We start from the raw sequence: 20,102 nt of genomic DNA, 5'->3' as shown, positions 1-20,102 counted from the left end.
GTTCGATAATGGTCATTCGACATGCGAAAACTTAATTGAATGATTCACCAATTCCAACAACTCTCTCACGACTGACTTGCGGCAGTATCTTCAGTTACCAAAAACATGGTGATATCATTAATTTTATCATTTTGTCGGGTAAGGCCCTCAGGAACCTGCATGCTCGAATCTCTTCTTCTTGAATTGGGACCTTTCCTCAAAAGTGAGTTTCAAAAACATCTCTCCATCACAAGTTCCGACTTGGAGCTGTAAATTTCAAAACCGTTACAAGTGTGAGCCCTCACTCCAGAGAAAGAAAATATGAGCACCACCCACAGTGAGAGAGGTGAAGGTGGTGTGGGAGGTCATTCGTTCCTCTCGGACGATGAAGATGAGGATCTCTTGCTCGATGAAATTGATGGAGAGAATCTTAATCACCACCACACTACTCATGAGAATCAGAATCATTCCAATGACCATGAAGCATTGAACATGATGAGGATGACTCAGTCCAACAAGTTTAGCAATCATCGGAATCATCGCTCGCTCAACGCATCATCTCTCACCGATCAGAATTCCATCTCATCTAAACGAAAAATCCATAATAACAAAAGCACCAATTCCTCTGTAAATCTTTCTTCGTCGTTAAATGCTTCCCGAAACACCATCCCTTCCATTCATTCACTTCCACATCGATTTTCTGTTGAAAGCCCAAGTATATCATTTGCAAAAGGAGAAAGAACCTACTCCTACCTAGACAGACACAGGATATCCACACCAGGTCCAATCTATGAAGTAACGAATTGTAATAACTTTGTTGCCAAGAATCTAACGCCCAACAGCTATTCATTTCCAAAAGGAAAACGTTTTGTTGAAGAGGAATTGAAGATTGCAAAACAAGCTCAAAATCCAAGTCCCACAGCGTACAATGCAAAACTCAACTTTTCCTCAAAACAACAGAGCGATCCATCTTATTCTTTTGGCACTCGCACTCCTGTGGTGGAATTTCGTTCAGACTCACCTGGTCCAATCTACTTACCACAACCAAGTTCACCTAAAATATCCAAAGTTCCCACCACATTTGGAGCTGGTGAACGAACTTTAAGGTTAATTGAAAACAGAGCTTCACCATCTCCAGGTGCCTACGATCCAGTGCTGACTGAACCCAAAAAAAGCATCACTTTTACCTCATCAAAGAAAGAGGGTATGTTAGACACGTTGATTTCATGACATGCTTGTTATTGATTTTTTTATTGATCTACTTTACTTTTTATTTACTCCATCATAGACTTTACTTTTTTTGGAGACAAACTAAGCCATCACAAAGATGTATGTATGCATTCTTCATTTCTTTTTTTGTAACAGAATGATCATGATGCTTTAACTACGAACAGGCCTATCGAACGCCAGGTCCCATTTATGATCCATCCTTCAGGGCAACCCTGTCATCCTCTCCTTCTTTTTCGTTCGGTACGAAAAGTCCACTCCCCTCAGAACGCCCTTCCATGGATGGCCCTGGATTTTTGAAACCTGAAAAATACAGTACAGCTCCATCAATAACTATTTCTGGAAAAGAGAAAGAAGTGGATCCCACCATAATTCACGCTCCCCGACTCAGATACGTCAATGAAGTTTTTTGTCAAGAAAATTATGGAAGGGAATCTCCTGGTCCTAAATATAACATCTCAGGAAGCTTTCTCATTCCTTCCAAAAGAAAACCAGTCACAGATCATTTAAGCATGATGAAGAGCGAAAAGAAAAAAGGAACATCATCAGGAAAACCGCCTTATTTAGGGTATAGCATCTCCAAAACAGCTGCTATAGACACAGACAGCCCTGGTAAGTTTTTTAATGGCAGACAGCATAACATGCTAACATTTCTTCATCTTCTCAGGTCCAATATATGCCCCAAATGATGATCTGACAACAAAAGTCAGGAGACCCTCATCCATTATCATGTCGCCTCCCAAGAAGGTAAAACGAAAACAAGCCAAATCTCCTCCTTTGTTGAATCCAAAAGTTGATGCTCTCTCAACGATACCCAAAGTGACAGCTCCAAGATTTGTGAAAAGCAGCATGGATTGCAGAGTTTCTAACATGTTCACCACTTCCAGCGAATCGCCCGGTCCTGTCTATAAGGTAGATTGGGATAGTCTGTCTAAGAGTGTGTCTAAATCCTACAGAGGTAAATTTGGAGGCTTGTCATAATCAAATTAAATGCATATCTCGATTTATTTCTTTGCTTTTTTTCTTCTGGTACGAACTTGAACGACTTCTTCCTCTTGCTCTGGTTCTTCTTCCGCCTCACTCGTTGCTTGCTCTTCTTCTTCAGGTTCCGATACAACTTCTTCAGGAGTTTCTTCACCAGAGTCCCATTCGTCTTCATCTTTCTTTTTTCTCTTTGTAGCCTTTTCTTTGTTGTTGAGGCTTTTTTGCCAGGTTGTCTCTTTCTGCCTTTCTTTGAAGTAACGTCAACATGCAAGCCATCTTGCATGTGCCCTTTGATTATTTCCTTTGCCCATTTATAGATCTCGGTAACAGTACCTTCTTCAAATACTGGACTAGAGAGTACTTGGCGAAGTTTTGGTAAGGTTGTCTTGAAGTCAAAAAGAATTGAATTTTTGACAGAAGAAATGGTCTTCTTCTGGAATGATTTTGGATCAGTCAAATAATCTTCCATCTTTGCATTGTTCAAGTTATATCTAATTTTCAATGTATTCTTGAACTGAATTAAGAAGCAAAGAGATGTAGCTAATGCGATATTCTTATGAATCAATTTCAAATTCTTGTCATCCTTCTTGATTTGAGTCTTCAACTCTTCACAATAACTATCACCAATGGTATCTAATTTTTCTTGTATGGTACAAACCATTCCTGCAACTTCAGCAAGTGTCTTGTACTGTATAAAAGTCAATGCTTCAATCATAAAGCTCACTTGGTTAAGTAACGCAAGATTGTCAGCTGATGTTTCTAACAAGTTGAAAATAGATTTCACCACATCACACATGATATTTTTCTTGGTTTCTGCTGGAAAATCTCCTACAAATGAATATGCACCCTTGAAGACACTATGGGTTTCGTCATTGGATGAGGCAGCTGCAGAGACACCTCTCACTACCACTGTTCCCTCATTAATTTTTTGAAGATGAGAATACGATAAGAGAAATCCATGTCTTTGTTCACCAATAAAGGCCTTAGCGAATCTGTCATATAAATACAGATTGAGAGTGTGAGCTTTTTCTCTAATTTCAATGTTTGGGTCGCACTCCATAGCAATGATAAACTTCATAATTCTAGAAGGAATTGTCAGCCCTTGTTGCACTGTGAGGTCTAAAACTTCTAAAGTAGCTAATCGGATGACATCAGTTGGATCATCCAGCAACGCGATGATGGAATCTATGTAGCTGGACATAAGAGTTGATGTCACACTAAGAAAATGTAAAATCTTATTACATAACTCAAGTCTCTGCAATTACTTACCCTGCATCTACATTATCTTGATTGCCTGCTGCACTCAACTTCGATTCTTCTGCCAACAAAAAGTCTTTAAACATGAGCACCACTTGAATTACAAGCTCCTTATTTGGGCTGTTAAGACATTCTGATATGATCTTTTGGCTCTGTTTCAATAGGAAAAGCTTTGGTTGTCGAATGAGAAGGAATCCAATAGACCTTGCAGCTTTTTGTTTTAGTAAATTAGTACCTTGTGACATCCATCCAATAATTATACTATATATAGTTGTCGCAACGCTACCTGGTTTGAGATTTGGATGAATTACATTTTCTGGAATATCCGTAATTGTATCAACATCATGATACCTGCAAAATAAAGCTGCTGCATAAATCAATCTAGCTGTTGTTGCATCATTTTGCAAATTGGTCTCATTCACTGCCATGAGATGTACAATTCTTGTAAGTATTTTATAAATTTCTTGAGAGTTCTTGGTTCTTCTCAAAAATGCACAAAGACAACCAATACAAGCATCAATTGTTTCTGGTTTGATTCCTTGTGAAGAAAAAATAGTTTGAAGAAGTTCTTTTTGTAGCTTGGTGCAATAAGTTGGTTCAGGCTTATTGATGTAAGGACAAATCTTTTCTATCATTGAAACAGCATGGAAAATTACTGGTCCTGGATATCCTGAATTTGCATACACTAAAAAGAGTTAAGATGTTAATGAATAAGAATATCCATAAAAATACATACCGGACACAGTCTTAAAGTGAGGTAAAAGCAAAGAATAATCCGCTAAACAAATTAGATGTAGAGCAGCCATACATGTTGCAATATTTGATCTGTTTGGGACGTCTAGATTTAGTGGTTCTCCTGCAAGTTTAATAATATGTTGCAGTAGAGGCTCAATAATCATGGAGAGAGACTTTTTAATCTTTTCATGTTCTTTCGAATCTGAAGACATCTGATAATAAAGGTTAACAGAAAAGAACTAAAGATTGTTTTTCACGTACCTTAATGATTTGATAGAGCCAATGATCCTTATATTGCTTGAAATCAATGTTTTGCTTTCCAATCACATCAACAATTTGCAAGCCGCTAATTTTTAGTTTTTCCGAAGTGTTTTTGTCAAACCAAAGTTTTGTGAATGTTTTCAAAACTAGTTCTTTGATGTTATCCTCTTCTTTGTTTTGATGGCTCAATCTCGTTGCCAAGGTCTTACAAATTTCAGTAATAGTTCCATCATCTGTGATATGAGTACAAATATCTCCAAGAATTGTTATACTTCTCTTTCTAACGCTTTTAGCCTTATCGACTTTGACTCTATCAAGTATGATCCTAATGTAAAAGTCTTCAAATCTCTTTAACGTGATCATGGCATTTCCAATAAGGTCAATGACACATTCTCGTACACTTGGAAATTCGTCAAGAGTTCTCTCTCTTATTCCCATCTGTACATAGTTTTTCATTAGAACGGATGAATCAATATTGATAACTGTCTGAAGAGCCTTAACTGCATCAGCTCTAACTTTTGCTTTCTCATCTTTGAGCTCTGAAATAATTTGTCCAAATACAAAGTCAAACTTGTTAATCACACTTGAGGTTCTGTTACAAATGACGTTTAAGTATAAGTCCTTTGCGTGTGACGCTTGAATACTCCTAATAATACTTAGCATACATCCGAGTATTGTATGATACTTACGAGTTTGAAATGTCTGAATCGTCTCTACTCAAAAGTGACTTGTAGAAAGGAGCTTTCTTTTCAATCTCACGCTCGTCATAAAACCATTGGCATACAATAAATTGTTTTGCAAAGGCTAACATTGGCTCGCCCTTTTCTTGAGTACACAAATATGTAAATAATGATAGTTTCATCTTATCCACTTCATCTAGCTGGAATAAGTTCTTAAACTCATTTTGTAGTTTTTGGGTTGGGCTTTCAGTAAATGATTTTGGTTTTTGAGGAGTAGTAAAAGGATGATCCTCTTGAGATTTCTTCTCAGCTTCATCGTCTTCAACACAACCCATTGTTAGCATGTACTCCTTCATAAATTCGGAATTTTTGAATTCTAATTCTTTAGTACGGGCTGCAATCTTTCCCAAAATTTTGAGAGCCAACTGACGGAACTTGTCTGCTACATCTTTTTGGGACAAGTACTTGTTGCACAATACATTCGCCAGAGCTTGCAAGAGTAAATCAGCTCCAGGCCATGATGGTAATGGCAGAACAACCAATAAATCCTCAACAAAATGTTCAATAATTAAACGGTTGTCACCGTCTACAGATTCTGACTTTGTACATCTCTCCATGAAATATTCAGAAAACGTAGTTGCACAACGAACTGCTTGTTCATAAGATTCTAGAATGCTATCTTCTGACTCTGGTGTGTCATCTTTCATAATGTCATCATCTTCTCCCTCATTATCTGAAGTATTTTCGTCTGTATTCTCGTCCCCAAAGACAAGCTTTCGTGCAATCGAAGTTTCCTTATTTTTGACATCTGTGCATGAATGAATAAGTTGCAACATGAGAGAAGTGAACATTTGTATGTAGGTTGAATTCTCAGCGATTCTAAACCTTCTATCTGTTTTCTTGTGAGCAGGAAGCCTCAATAAGGAAACAGTAATTTCGCCTAAAATTTGATCTCTGTGTTCCGCATACGAAGAAAATATCTAAAGTAATGACATATAGTTACCTTTGATTTTGTTAAGAAAATTACCTTACATACCTTTGTAATTACTCCTAGCAATGACAGCTGAATCTCGTCAATACCATTCACAAAAAATGTGGAAACAGCAATATCAGAAATTGTTAAAATAAACTCATCTTTTAGCTTTTGTTTTCGCAGCATCTTATCCAGTCTTTTGAAAATTTTGCACACATGAATAATTTCAGAGTTGCAACTAAACTTTTTGTTTGACTTCTTTTTCAGTATATCCTCAGATTCAACGATGGGATATATGTACTTTCTCAAGATAGTTTTGGAAAAGTCTAAAATTGTGTCAAAACATTCTTCTAAAAGAACTTCCTTGGAAAGGCCTTTTCCTGCCATAACTGTGAGTTCAAGGATGGCACATCTACATGAAATATTTAAAGATTCTCGATCTTGTTTTAAGGAACTAATAAGCTCTTCTTTTGTAGTTTCCGTTACTGCTTTCAACATTTCTAATCCAATTTTAACTTGAGACTCAAGCACATTCAGTAACTTGGTTAATTTCTCTGTTGGAACATCTTTGAGATAATTGTTCTTTTGTCCTAGTTCAACCTCAACCTCAACGTCTTTTAGAAGCTTTTCTTGGACCAGTTCATCTTCGCTTTCTCTAAAGTCGCTCCATGCAAACAGCTCATCGAGAGCACCAATAATGTTCTCATTATCGTCCAATTTAGGTGCCAAGTCTGCTTTAATGACTGTCTTTAAAGAGGGCTGAGCGGATTTCGTTGGTTGTGGCTTTTGGTCAGCCTTTTCATCTTTGAGTGGAGGCTCTTCCTCAAAGTTCAATTCAACCTCTTCTCGCAACAATATTTAAATGTAAGTTCTGAAATTCATCATTTAGAAGTTAAAACATACTCTTGTATTTTCTGGCTGGTCGTTTTTGTCTGACCTTGATTGGTGTAGTGTTGGACGTTACTTTGGGAGGCTCCTTTAGTCAACCGAATTATGTGCTGAATCATTAAATTCGTAAAAGGCCATAAACTTACCTTTTGAGAGGTGTTTTTCTTTTGGTTTTCCATTGAAACAGGTGCAGGGTTGATAATGATATTTTCTTTGTTTTCTTGATATTTTAGTAAAGCATTTAAAAGTGTTGAATTGTTTCCTGCGTTAAGATTTTTCTGGTCAAGCAAGGCTCCATTTTGGTTGAGGATGCTGGGAGTTTCGATGGTGAATGAAGTGTGTGGTGAATGTCTTGTTGTACTTACATTTCTTCGTTGCTTTTCGGGTTGTTTGACAATATTTGATGAAGGCCTTCAACAAGGTTTGAATCATCACAATTCAACCACTTCATAACGTCTTCGTTGTGATGTGGGCACTGAAGTAAATTGTAAGTGTACAAATCCTTTGACTGGTCCATTGTTTTAAAAACAGGTTGTTCTTTAAACATCAAAGGAGGCATCTCGTTCACAATGGAAAATTGAGCACAGAAAGCAGGAAGAAAAGGATCCACAACGTTCGGAATGAATCTGTGGGACGATCCATTGGATGAGTTTTGATCCTGGTTAGCCATCAATGATGTGGTTGATGATGATCGGAGTGTTTCAACATGTTGATGAATGTTTTGCTGATGGGGAGAATGGCTATGCGCTTGGGACATTTTTTTGTTCTTTTGAATTTTCGAATTTGCTGATGGCGCCAATTTTAACGAAATAATCGGCTTGGCGTTGATTAGAAAATTGTTCCGACACTTTTTGGAGAAGCTTGTTTTTTGAATCAGATAATTTGTAATAACAGTACACATATATTCTCATGTTTCTCACAGAATACAACAAGTAGCACAACAACCTGTATATTCTCTACACAAGGATGTTTCTCAGAATAAAAAACCAAAAATCTACTTTTTGCTGTGCCATCACCATTTCTCAATATCGAGCTCAATAAATAACACCCTTTCCAAAGATGAGAATCAACGCTACTGCCAAGATGGTCAATAAGATGAGTCCCATCACAATCCACATCATTCTCGATTGAGACTTTCTCAACTTGTTACTTTCTTTGAGGCTCTCTACTCCGCGTTCAACATTGTCCTTGGAGGTAATCACATTGGAATGAATGGTATCTAGCATTGGATCCTGTTCATCCACCAGTGAGGCAAACTCTGAGAGCAACCACAAAGAAGAAGACCACATGGACGTGTTTGCATTTGTTCAATTTTGAGTGCGTAGTGGTGACGAAAAGAAGATCATTGAGATTCATAATGAAAAGACAAGTAGAGATTCATAATGAAAAGACAAGTAGAGGTATATGAAGCAGTAATAATGATTCAACAATAACATGAGATGGAATAATCATATTACATCCACTTACCTGTAACCAAATGATGCAATTCATAATACTCGCTTTGGTATTGCTTCAAATCCTCGTACTCTTCCATGGCTATTTTCATCTCAACATTTAGGGTACTTTCTTGCCAAGACACCAAAGTTCCTTCTTCTTTGAGTTGTAACTCTTGAAGAGGTTGTTGTTGTGATACTTGAGGTGAATGTTTGCCACTACCGCGTTGGAGGAGTGGATGTTCTTCAGCGTTGCCCACATAATCCATCTCTTCTTCTTCATCAAAATGAGAATGATGTTGGTGATTGTTGGAAATTAATGCATATTGCTCTTGTTTTTGTTTGGTTTGTTGTGTAATCCTAGAAGGAATGAACAAGATGGCGTTCATAAAGATGATGTGGTGATAGTGTTTCAAATGGTCATATCAAGATCCATAGGAGGAGGATGTTTTTTGATCGATTCCAGTTAGAGAAATTCACCGAAATGAGCCAACACCGGAGACACGACAATCATGTACGTACATGCATGAATGAATGAATTAGGCATATGTACATTCAAAAGCACACGTATCAACTTACCATTCCTTATCACGACGAATAACATCCTTCAATACAGAGATCGTTTTAGCCAAATCGTTCTTCACTCGATTGTATTTGATGGCATTTTCTTGTTGTGCATTGCCTCCAACGCTTGCATTTTGTTGTTCGCTTGAAGTACCTCCTGTCATTTCGATCAAAATTTTCGATTCAGAAGCAAGTTTAGAACCAATTCGATTGGACATCTTTTTCAATTCGTTGGCTTCGCTTGTACACCATTGTCTTAATGCTCGAATCTTCTTTTGAGTGTCATTTGCTGTCGAATTGAAAACTCCTCCATTATTATTTAATTGTTGTCCATTTGAAATTGATGGAATTTCAACTTGTTGAGCTCTTTGATTGGATAATTGTTTGTATTGTTCGACTTGTTTGGAAAGCGTTGTAACTCGACCAACAAATTCATCAACGGAATCAGAAGAATTCATGGAACGAGTTTGGTTGGATAGAGGTGACAAATCATTGTTGTTATTGATATTTGTTGTCTCTTGTTTTGTTCCAACAATTAATTGGCGAAGAGTATTTTGATTTTTTGTTCGTTGTTGATTATGAACTGGCGGTACATTGCCCCACGACAGACTTGAAGACATTTTGATGATGATTTAATAATAATTTGAGCTCCGATCAAATTGAATGTATCGATGATGTTGTAACAATGAGTCACCAGTGACGCAAGTCAATTTTTGAAGCAGAGGTCTTGCGAATGAGCAGTTGGCACAAAACAGAGATTCCTCTCGACTTCAGTGACTCTAATTTTTTTAATGGATTTTGTCTTGACAGGGTTTGAAAGCTGATTGACCCAAAATGTTGACCTCCCTGACTGAGTACCTTTTGTGCACGAAGAACAATGGAATTGACTAGTGGACGAATCGCAAGGATTCAAATTCCCTTTATTAAGGCAGGTTATTTGATGTTACCCAAAATCGCTCTAAAGGTAGCTGGCGTGTTGTTGAAGGTTGGTGTGGGAGGGTGTTATTGAAAGATGGTTAAGGAATCTACAAACGAATGCTAGATGTGAACAAACGAGCCCATGAATAATCAATGAACTCCTTAGTATAACCAACACCAACAAGGACTGGTTCCTTGTCATAAATGTAGGTGTTTGCAACACGCTTGACATCATCAACCGTGATAGCATCAATTCTTGCAAACATTTCTGCAGCAGATGGTCTTCGGTTGAACAAAAGAGTTTGTCTACCAACTTCCTCCAAAACATTCTTCAAGGTACCATCGTATTGAGACAAAACTGAAAGCTTGAGCAAGTTCTTTGCACGTTCCAATTCAGCGGTTGTGACCTTATAGCAGAGACGAGTCATTTGACGTAAAATTTCAACCATCAAATAATCGGTATCTTCGCCTCCATCATTCACAAATTTAACACCGAACAATGATGTATCAGAATAACCATGGAGGAAAGGAAGAACTTGTTGTGCCCATCCTTGTTCACCAATATATTGAGCCATGTTAGAAGCAGCATATTTGCCTGGTGCGCCCTGTGAAATATCAAAAGCACCCAAAATAAATTGAATCAAGTTAATGACAACCATATCACCACTTGCAAGACCTGGTCCTTGGAATCCGATAGCACCTTGCAAACCATTGACTTCATCGGTTTCAACTCTGACATCTGAGCCGATATATTCTGGAGTAATTTGGTATTCAGCGAGTGGGCGTGGTGTTCTTGTTGCACTTTGTAAATGTCCAAAGTTTTGTTCAGCAAGTTTGACAAGCTTATCATGGTCGACATTACCAGTACCAACCAAAACCATTCTTTCGGCAGTGTAGAAATCCTTTTGGTATTGAATCATTTGTTGACGAGAAAGCTTCTTAATGTTTTCTACTGGACCCAAAATACTCAAGCCGAGACCAGAGTCAGGGAAAGCTGTTCTATGCAATTCGTCATAGACACACTCCTCGACGCTTTGGCTGACATCTTCGGATTCGAGTAGAATCACGCTTCTCTCTGCATCAATTTCCTTTTCATCCAATTTGCTATCAAGCAAAATTTCAGACAATGAGTTAACGCTTCTATCAACATTATTCTTTAAACATTGTATAGTGAATGCTGTATATTCGCGAGATGTGTGGGCGTTCAAGAGAGAACCTGTTCTTTCGTGTTCAGCTTCAATATCAACTTTTGATCTCTTGTTGGTTCCCTTGAAGTACATGTGTTCTAAGAAGTGAGCAACACCATTGTTGAGTACGTTTTCTTGTCTGGAACCAGCACCAATGAATACACCGACGGCCGACGTTTCTCCAACTTTTGGTTCAGTTACAACTCTAAAGCCATTATCAAGAACGGTAACACGTGTAGCAGCTGCCTTTGTTAATTCTTTTGGAAGATGATATGATGGAGTGTAGAGGGATTGATCCAAAACGGACTCAACAGCCGAAGTGGCGTATCCTCTTCGTTGATGATGGAGAAGAGACTTGATGAGGGTTTTGTTGGATGAAGTGAGTTTGGACAGCATTTTTTTTTGACCAATTTAGAGTTTTACAATACGGATTTTTTTTGCTGATAAAATTGACTGGTGAGGAATGTTGTTGGTTGGTGGTTGGTGTTATTTGAATTTGACAATAAACAGGTTTATTTCTTCTTCTTCTTTGGGGCTTCATCATCACTAGAGTCGGAATCTGATGAGTCGCTGCTGCTACTATTCTTTCCATTGTTGCTTTCTTGTTCAGACTCAGAGGATTCTTCTTCTTTTCTCTTTCTCTTCTTTTCATCTTCATCATCTTCTTGAACTGGTTCAACTTTCTTTGGAGTTGATTTCTTCAAGTCAATCTTCTTGCTCTTAGATTCTTGTTGTTGATTTCCTCCAACACTCTTTGGTTTGATTTGATCCAAAACTTCTTGTCTCTCACTCTTCTTACCAAGAGCAGCATTAATTGCTGGCTTTTGCAAAAAGAACCATTTGTTTGCAGAAACATCGCGATAATTATTCAACCAAATATCAGGAGTAGTTTCATTAGGTTGGCCGAACTTGTCCAACTTTCCTTGTTGAATCAGCTCCTTCTTCAATTTGGAAACAGGGCCCAAACCCCAACGTCTTGGATAAGTGTTACGATCCATAATAACTCTCTTTGTCTTACAAACAACTCCATATTCCATACTTTGAATTTGAATTGAGGTCATAACTGCATATGCAATACCAATAGCTTCGCCCTTGGTGGTGACGAGAACAACTTCTTCACCAGTTTCAATTGAATCGTCAAAACGTAAAACACCAGGAATCATTAATTGAGCACCAAAGCAAATTGAGTTAACAGCACTGTCCTTAACAATAATACGCTTATACTTGACTAACAAAATTTCCAAAGGTTTTACAATACGTCTCAAATAACTCTCATCTCCGTTGGTCTTGTAAAGATATTGAGCATCCAAAACGTCATGCATGGTATAGAGGAAATCTTTTTCACTCAAAGCTCCACTCTTCACACGACGCAATTCAAACATTGAACCTCCAGTTCCCAATAATAAACCTAAATGATCGCACAAAGTTCTGATATAGGTACCTGCTTGGCACTTGACCCAGAAAACAGCCATATTACTCTTTGGATCAAATTCAAAAAGTTTAACATCATAAATAGATCTAATACGCAATTGTCTCTTAACAGCAGATACTTCTGGTGGCATTTGGAAAACGGCTCCAGTCAATGTCTTCAAAGCTTCCTCAACAGCCCTCACTCCTCCTTGTACTTCTCCGTTTAATTTCAAAATAGAAACGTATTCTTTACCAGCACCTTGTTGTGATTTAACTAAACGAGTGGCACGGTTCAAACATACGATTAAACATCCGGTAACTTTTGGATCCAATGTACCACTGTGGCCTGTCTTTTCAACTTCAAGAATCTTCTTTACCCAAGCAACAATTTCGTGAGAAGAAGGGTTGGCTGGTTTATCCAAATTAATGACACCATATTTGAGATATTCATCAAGTTTTCTCTTTGTTGGTGTGTTACCAGCTGGAATGGGTGTATAGTGTCCGGTTCTAGCATTTAACTCATCAAAATTCTTCAACAAGAGAGGGAATTCACTAGAGTCAGTCTTTTTCACTTCCAAATTGGTTGGAAGTTGTGATTGTTCCTCTGATGATGATTTGGTTTTTGATGATGAGGAGGAGGATGATTTATCTTTTTTGCCCATGATGATATTTTATTCGGGAGGAAGATGTTCAATATTTTTTTGATGAACGGATTGAATATTTTTCGCTGTGGTTGTTCAACAAAAAGGTGGAGCATTGGTTCAATTCGATCGAACAGAGCTCTCCTATTCAGAATGGGTTGTTCTATCATGCATTGGAGTATGAAAAGTGTGTTGCTGCTGCAATGAGCACTGGATCAACAAGTCGAAAAAGTGATCATCTTTTACTCTTGTCTCTACATCTTATTTTATGCATGTTCATTCAGATAATCTACAAAGCCAGTCACAATCTTTTGCTTGGTATCTGGAGGGTGCATTTGGGACATTTTAATAAATTGAGTTCGGAGCTTTCTCAACTGTTGCATGGAGACCGAGAGACCAGGCATTTTCAAATGATGTTTGTTTTGTTGTTCTTTTGTTAGGCCATAACTGGCAGGAATTGGAATTTCATCTCCTGGCATGTGAAGAGATTTTGAGTCCATAATAAGTGTCACAATCTCATTTGTAATCTTATCTAATTCATACATTAATGTATTTTCGCTCAAATGAATGGGTAATGTGGCAGTATTTGGTTTGATAGTTTTCTTTGGTCGTAACATTTCTTCCTCAATTTGTTCCACAGGTGTTGCTTGGTCAGGTGTTAAACTAAACAGTGGGCAGTCCCATCTCGATTTCTCGCTTGGCACTTCCATTCTTTGGGCCATTCCCATCAAAAATGTTTCAGAATATTTGTTTGACAACTTTTCCTTATTCCACAAAAATGTATGATTTGGCAAGGTGTTGAGAACATCACAGTACACGACACAATGTGGAGTTCTCAATGATCTTGCAATACAATATAATTCATATCTAAAGCCCTTAATATAATTCAAAGAGTCCACAATCACAACATCATCTTTGGTGAGAGCTCGTTCAACAGCAGCCTTCACCTTTCCTCTTGTTTGTTTCTCGTTAAAGGAATCTTTGTAAGCGACATGAATGTCCTCCACAAGATCTTCATCAGAAATCACAATGACGCTTCCTTTCACATCGGAAACTTTTTTAAAGTGTTCCGCAATTTCTTTTGCTCGTGTGCTCTTTCCACTGCATGGAATACCAACCATCATGATGAGAGGCATTTTGATGTTATTATTAGTATTATTATAATTATTATTAAAATATGATGAATGATTATTTAATTTCAATAATTAATAATTTCAGAAGTTATGATAATGCTGGAATATTTCAATATATGATGTGTGAACCGTTGATACCAAATGTTGAAGAGTGCAATTCGTGTTCGGAATCATAAAAGGAACCAAACACTTGGCCAAGACAATTTTTTTATGTTGTTTCATATAATTTGAAATTGCATTCTTAAGAAGATCGACTCCAAGCGATCCACCACACACTCGCAGTCTCTCCGAATTCATACCTTTGGGCCGAGAACATGAATGCAATGGTTGTTACAATCCGCTACATATATTTCTCCTGTCAATTCATTCAGACAAATGCCATGAGGCTCATTGAATTGATTCATACCATGACCTAGATTACCGAACAATGACAAGACTTGCCCCGTTCGAATGTCGCACATCACAAGTCTGTGATTTCCTCCATCGACAATTAGCACATTGTTCTTATTGGAAGGATCCACTAACAAACCTCTAGGTTTGAGAATTTTAACAGAATTGTTCATACTTAATTCTTGTTCTTGACGAGATGGAAACTCGGCAATGAATTCTCCTTCTTTAGTAAGAACTTGAATTCTATTTCCTCGCTTCTCTGAAATGATCAAGTACTTATTCTTGTAAATAGTAATGCCCCAAGGTCTTTTAAATTTTTGCACATTGGATGCATTCGTATCATTGTTCGAAGATGATAAATCGTCCAAAGATAAGGTCAAAGACGCATCCCGAGAGAAAGATATTGTAGAGTCATTCATGTGAACGTATAAAGAGCTTCCTCCAATAGTTCTTAAAAAAGATCCATCCACAGAATTCAAAACAATGATTCGATGATTTCCATGATCGCACACATAAATCTCATAATTATTGGAGAGGTTTCGAATGGCTTTCTCGACAGCAATTCCTCTTGGATACTTGAATAACTTGTGTGACTCCGAAGGAGAGTACATCTGCTTTCCAGAGATCCAAACCAACATGTGGTCGTAGTTGGTGGCAGTTTTTCGATCCTTACTCAAGATGGTTGGTATGTGGTGGTTCATTGTTGAAAGGTTTGACGCCGAGACAGGAGAAACATGAGGTATGACGATATTATACTTGTACACGAGATTGTCTGAGGCAGAAACTACAATAGATAGATACTGAGTAATGTTTGGATCGACAGCTAAATTTCTGGGGGCAGAGGGCATGGAAAAGACATATTTGTGTTGTTTTGAAAATAAATCAAATAGGTGAATTTGTTGTTGACCCCATTCGCTCACCACAATGCATGAGTGAAGATATGAAATGGCCACATCGGTTGGACATTTGAGAGGAACCTTCGAAAAGGCTCCTTTTGACGCATTTCCAATAAATTCCACTGATTCATAGTTAAAGCGTCCATCCTTAATGGACAATAAGGAGAGTGGCTGTTTCATGGATATGAGGGTTTGTTTTTTTTCTTCTTCCATTGAATCTGGAACATTGGAATGTTCATTCATACACATGGGTTCAATTTTAACAATGTGAGAGAGTTGTTCAATTTGTTCGCAAGCAGCTTTCACACTTTGTGGATCAATGTCAATTTTCATATCGTACAATTGTCTAGTAGATTCGTATGGAAATTCTTTTTTCATTCGTTCACACAATGCATATATAGAGCTAACACGTGACAATTTTTTCTCAATCAAATCAAAACCACTCATTTCCTCTAAATGGTCAAATTCTGAAAGAAGGTCAGTGATTTGTTTTTTCAGATTCTTGATGGAATGAACGACGTTTTTTTGCTCCTCACAAACTTCCTCGATGTTGTTTTTGATAATTCTCGAGTGTTCATCCAACTTCTTTTTCAATTCATCCACCACCGATTGAACCTTATTTGAGAGTTTCAGTTGCATTTCATCAATTCGGGTGATGGTCTTTTCTAAGTCAGATTCTGATGTTTGAAATTCATCCTCCCAATGTTCAATTTCTTGCTTAATCACTTGTAAATTCTCTTGAATTTCTTGACGTTCTCTCGACTCCACCTCTTGAATTAAATCAAACATGTGTCCGGTATGTGACTTGACCAAGGCACAAACTGAACAAATGAGTTTCTCACAAGTTCTACAGTAGGTGTTGATGGGAATGTGGTGCTCGTTGCACATTGGAAATCCAAAGTAGTGTCTTGGACTGATCATTGAATATTGGTTCTCTGGCCAATGATGGCGATGATGAGGAGGAGTGTTGGGGATGGTGTTATTATTATTATGGAGATGAGGATGGCTCTGGAACAAGCGAGGAGGGATGGAATAAGAAATAGAGGGTGAGAATGAAAGATATTGATCATTGAACAACGAGTGATGGTTGTTGTTGTTGTTGTTGTGGCTTGGAATGTTCTGAGAAGAACCATCTTCTGTGGAGTGGGAAGAAAACGAGCAACCGCAGTTAGAACCATTGTTGGAAAAAAACGAGTGTACCATCCATCCATTGTGGTTATTGCTGAGGTTCGTGTTGAACGAGGAGTTTGTTTCGGAGGCAGAATGAATGACCTCTATTTGGTTCGTAGTGGACTTGTTGTGGAGAGAAGTAACGCCATGATGAGGATGGCTTTTGGCATGTCTCACACCATGGTAAGAGCAAAAGTAATAATCGCAACAAGAAGAAGAAGGATGAGGAGAGGAGGATGCGTCTTTGCTGCTTGACGAATGATGGAGGTTGTTGTGGTTGTTGTTGTTATTGGGTGCAGTCATCCTCAAAGAGGCCTCAAGCTTACAATCTTCACAAAAACAAGTAGCAACTTCAGTGAAGCCTTCTTCCGAACATTGGAAACAAGTATATACTGAATCGGAAGATGTCTGCAATTCTGAATGATAAGTGTCGTGTGCTAGTTCCGGGGAAGACAAGTCGAAGGAATGTTCCGTTGTTGAAGCAGTCAAAACTTTCATTTCACGTGTATATTGTCGTTTTTTTCTTGTGTTAAATTAGAATACGGGATTATCCTATACTGACGGATGAATCTGTCGGTCTGGCAACTGTCATCGAGAAATTGCCATGTCCCTAAAAAGATTTTTGGCAAGTGTCGTTCAGCTTTTTTCTTTTTTTGAACATGCATTTCACGCAATCAGAGTTCAATATAAGGTAAACACAAATGGAGATTACGTTGGTTGAGATTCTTCTTGGTGCACCATCATTAAGGCAATGAATGAATGGGTTGGTTTATTGTGAGTTGGTTTCTTGGTTTCTATTCAGCAAATAGAAATCAATTCTTCTTTTCGATTCTAAATAGAGTTTCCTTTTAATGCTCAGAATAAATTTCACTCTTCGGAAGATCAAAAAAAAAATATCGAGATACGACCTTCGTTTTTGATCCTCATCTAAACTTGTTGAACACACAACCATCATCATCATGATGAATAATTCAAATTATTACGACCCATCCAATAGTTACGGTTACGGACAAACAACTCCAATTTCTTACGGACAACCTCCTCTTTATGCCAATAACAGCAACAATACCCGTATGAACAGTAGCGTCGTGTATGGCGTACAACCACAACCAAACAATAATAATAACAACAATCCGATGGTTGGATCAAATACCAATACTACCACTCAAAGACCTCAATCTTCCAATACAAATAACAGTAATACCAATAATAACAACAACTCTTCAAGACAAAACAATCCAATGAGAAGCTCAACAACCTCCACTCCACCCTCCTCCAATCAAAGACCACCAGTGCCACATTATCAACCACCTCCACCACCACCTCACAATTTTCCCCCACAAACTAATCTGCCAACTACCTCTGTTATACTTCCACCTGGTAGTTCATACAGCCAGCCTGTGTTGATTATTCCATCCACAACAGCAACAACAACAACTCAACAGCCACCAACATCAACTCCCTATACTCAACCATTATCCTCTCAACAACAGAATGAGGCTATTCATATGCTTGTTCAAACAGTTCAACAACATTTGGAACAAACGAAGCAATGGAAATTGGCAATCGATGAACAAATTCAATATATGGATCTGAAATTGTCTGCAATCTTGGATTTTGTCAAGAAACAAGATCCATCTGCCGTGAGAGAATTGGAGAATTATGAAAGATTGAAAAACAAGAACTCAACTGCAAATCAAACCAACCTCAACACCACTACTACTACTGGCAACAACAATAACTCGAATAACATTTCACCAATGACAAACCAGCCACCACAACAAAATTCACAATCGATGAACATAAACCAAAATTTGAATTCCAACTTGAATGCGTCGATCAACAATGGATATTCAGCCTACACTGGCTTTTCAAACCTATCAAGCTACCAGAACTCAGGCTCTATTCCACTTGGTGGCCAATCTCAGTATCAACCCTCTCAATCAATCGTCTCTCCACAACGTGACATCACGGTAAATAAGGACACAGAAAAGAATAAGGGGTTCTCTATGGAAAGTAACAATGTCATGAATCCACCTTCTTCTTATATGAGATCGACCACTAATTTTAATCCATCTTCTTACACTGAATATAATCAATATCCAAAAACATCTTCCCAAAGTTACTCTCAACCAACCCAAAATATGCAACAAATCAATAACTTGGATCAAGAATTGGACGAGCTCGATAGAGAATTATCACGACCTACTTTCTCTCAAAACAAGGAACCAAACAAAGATTTTGAAAGTGATGTTCAGGTTATTTGTAACTTGGGATTTTCTGAGGATACGGCAAGAAATGCAATGCTAAGATGTGGAAATCGAGCTTCTGCCATTAATTATTTGTTGGACATTAACACTCAACACTAAACTTGTATCTTTTTCTATTGAACGAACACAACAACCGAAAGCAAACCTCACTTCCTTAGTGTCTGATTAAGGTATTGAGCTCATCATGTAAAAGGATAATTTCTTTTTCATTCATGTTCAATTTAAGGAATTACTTTAATTTGGAAACCTGTTAAGAACAAAGCTTCTTACAGAAATTTAATCTGAAAATCACATCTGATTTAAAATAGGTCAACACTGATCGATCTGTTGCTGTGTGATACCATCACCATGTCTTCTCCAACCGGCTCTCTTGGCCCCTCTTCTTTATCGACTTCTTCCAATGTCTCTCTCAAACTCACACCTTTTCTAAAGACCTTCCTCACCGTCATTTATTGGGAACCTATTATATTCGAAATGTTATTTGGTTTGGTAGCCATGCTGTTTTCCAATAGTCGTTTTGTGCTTGGATGCCTCATGCCTCAACCTTTAGTTGAATTATTGCTTGTAGGAGGATCAGCGACTACCACAACTTCTACGACCACCAACATTGCTGACATGACCTTAACAACAAATAATGATTTAAGAAATTTGGTCTTCTTTCAAATTCGATTCTCTGGCCTGTTACTGTTTGCTTTTGGATGCATTCACCATTTGATTTTGAGGCATTGCTACAAGGAATTGGCATTGTCGAACTTGGCTTACATGGTTGAAAGTGTTTCACTCTTCCATTGGACCATCCTTGGATTATGTATTGGTGACCTCCTGAACATTGGACTTGTTTGGAATTTTATTCTTAAAGATGCCCTCCCAAACGCTTTCATGTTGGTGGGAGGTGATATACTAGGAGCCAAAGCAAGCTTGTGGCCCATTCTTCAAGTTGTTGTTCTTACTGTACTCTCCTCTGTATTTTGCATCCTGCGAATTTGTTTTTTATTTACTTATTCAGGTAAAATGTTTGGCATTCGTAGTGGGTTACCCTTAGAAAGTTCTCAGCAACACATTAGAAGAGTGCATGTGGAGTAACAGGTTGCATGAACAGAAATTGG

The 20,102-nt window shown here is 37.9% G+C and overlaps 9 protein-coding genes across 9 annotated transcripts; 3 read left to right on the top strand and 6 right to left on the bottom strand.

The window, feature by feature from the left end:
- Positions 1 to 300: 300 nt before the first annotated feature.
- Positions 301 to 2,187, top strand: FDP41_005430 (uncharacterized protein; the record flags this gene model as incomplete). The annotated part of the gene is made up of 4 exons (XM_044708954.1): positions 301 to 1,183; positions 1,268 to 1,308; positions 1,374 to 1,818; positions 1,874 to 2,187. The coding sequence occupies 4 exons, from the start codon at positions 301 to 303 to the stop codon at positions 2,185 to 2,187; spliced, it is 1,683 nt and encodes a 560-aa protein (XP_044560149.1).
- A 23-nt stretch (positions 2,188 to 2,210) lies between these two features.
- Positions 2,211 to 7,741, bottom strand: FDP41_005429 (uncharacterized protein; the record flags this gene model as incomplete). Its single annotated transcript, XM_044708952.1, has 10 exons — positions 2,211 to 2,437; positions 2,524 to 3,407; positions 3,460 to 4,132; positions 4,184 to 4,394; positions 4,444 to 5,089; positions 5,133 to 6,103; positions 6,160 to 6,938; positions 7,000 to 7,072; positions 7,131 to 7,296; positions 7,350 to 7,741. 10 exons carry the CDS (start codon positions 7,739 to 7,741, stop codon positions 2,211 to 2,213), a joined length of 5,022 nt encoding a protein of 1,673 aa, XP_044560148.1.
- Positions 7,742 to 8,018: 277 nt separating this feature from the next.
- On the bottom strand, positions 8,019 to 9,601 carry FDP41_005428 (uncharacterized protein; the record flags this gene model as incomplete). The annotated part of the gene is made up of 3 exons (XM_044708951.1): positions 8,019 to 8,242; positions 8,452 to 8,777; positions 8,997 to 9,601. 3 exons carry the CDS (start codon positions 9,599 to 9,601, stop codon positions 8,019 to 8,021), a joined length of 1,155 nt encoding a protein of 384 aa, XP_044560147.1.
- Positions 9,602 to 10,006: 405 nt separating this feature from the next.
- On the bottom strand, positions 10,007 to 11,482 carry FDP41_005427 (uncharacterized protein; the record flags this gene model as incomplete). The annotated part of the gene is made up of 1 exon (XM_044708950.1): positions 10,007 to 11,482. One exon carries the CDS (start codon positions 11,480 to 11,482, stop codon positions 10,007 to 10,009), a length of 1,476 nt encoding a protein of 491 aa, XP_044560146.1.
- Positions 11,483 to 11,598: 116 nt separating this feature from the next.
- Positions 11,599 to 13,158, bottom strand: FDP41_005426 (uncharacterized protein; the record flags this gene model as incomplete). Its single annotated transcript, XM_044708949.1, has 1 exon — positions 11,599 to 13,158. One exon carries the CDS (start codon positions 13,156 to 13,158, stop codon positions 11,599 to 11,601), a length of 1,560 nt encoding a protein of 519 aa, XP_044560145.1.
- A 245-nt stretch (positions 13,159 to 13,403) lies between these two features.
- On the bottom strand, positions 13,404 to 14,273 carry FDP41_005425 (uncharacterized protein; the record flags this gene model as incomplete). The annotated part of the gene is made up of 1 exon (XM_044708948.1): positions 13,404 to 14,273. The coding sequence occupies one exon, from the start codon at positions 14,271 to 14,273 to the stop codon at positions 13,404 to 13,406; it is 870 nt and encodes a 289-aa protein (XP_044560144.1).
- Positions 14,274 to 14,563: 290 nt separating this feature from the next.
- On the bottom strand, positions 14,564 to 17,029 carry FDP41_005424 (uncharacterized protein; the record flags this gene model as incomplete). Its single annotated transcript, XM_044708947.1, has 1 exon — positions 14,564 to 17,029. One exon carries the CDS (start codon positions 17,027 to 17,029, stop codon positions 14,564 to 14,566), a length of 2,466 nt encoding a protein of 821 aa, XP_044560143.1.
- A 656-nt stretch (positions 17,030 to 17,685) lies between these two features.
- FDP41_005423 (uncharacterized protein) lies at positions 17,686 to 19,095 on the top strand (the record flags this gene model as incomplete). The annotated part of the gene is made up of 1 exon (XM_044708946.1): positions 17,686 to 19,095. One exon carries the CDS (start codon positions 17,686 to 17,688, stop codon positions 19,093 to 19,095), a length of 1,410 nt encoding a protein of 469 aa, XP_044560142.1.
- A 249-nt stretch (positions 19,096 to 19,344) lies between these two features.
- FDP41_005422 (uncharacterized protein) lies at positions 19,345 to 20,079 on the top strand (the record flags this gene model as incomplete). The annotated part of the gene is made up of 1 exon (XM_044708945.1): positions 19,345 to 20,079. The coding sequence occupies one exon, from the start codon at positions 19,345 to 19,347 to the stop codon at positions 20,077 to 20,079; it is 735 nt and encodes a 244-aa protein (XP_044560141.1).
- Between the last annotated feature and the right edge of the window lie 23 nt (positions 20,080 to 20,102).

The sequence above is a fragment of the Naegleria fowleri genome (genome assembly GCF_008403515.1).
Source record: "Naegleria fowleri strain ATCC 30894 chromosome Unknown tig44, whole genome shotgun sequence".
Taxonomy (NCBI): domain Eukaryota; phylum Heterolobosea; class Eutetramitea; order Acrasida; family Naegleriidae; genus Naegleria; species Naegleria fowleri.
This window is presented reverse-complemented; position numbering and strand designations above follow the sequence as displayed.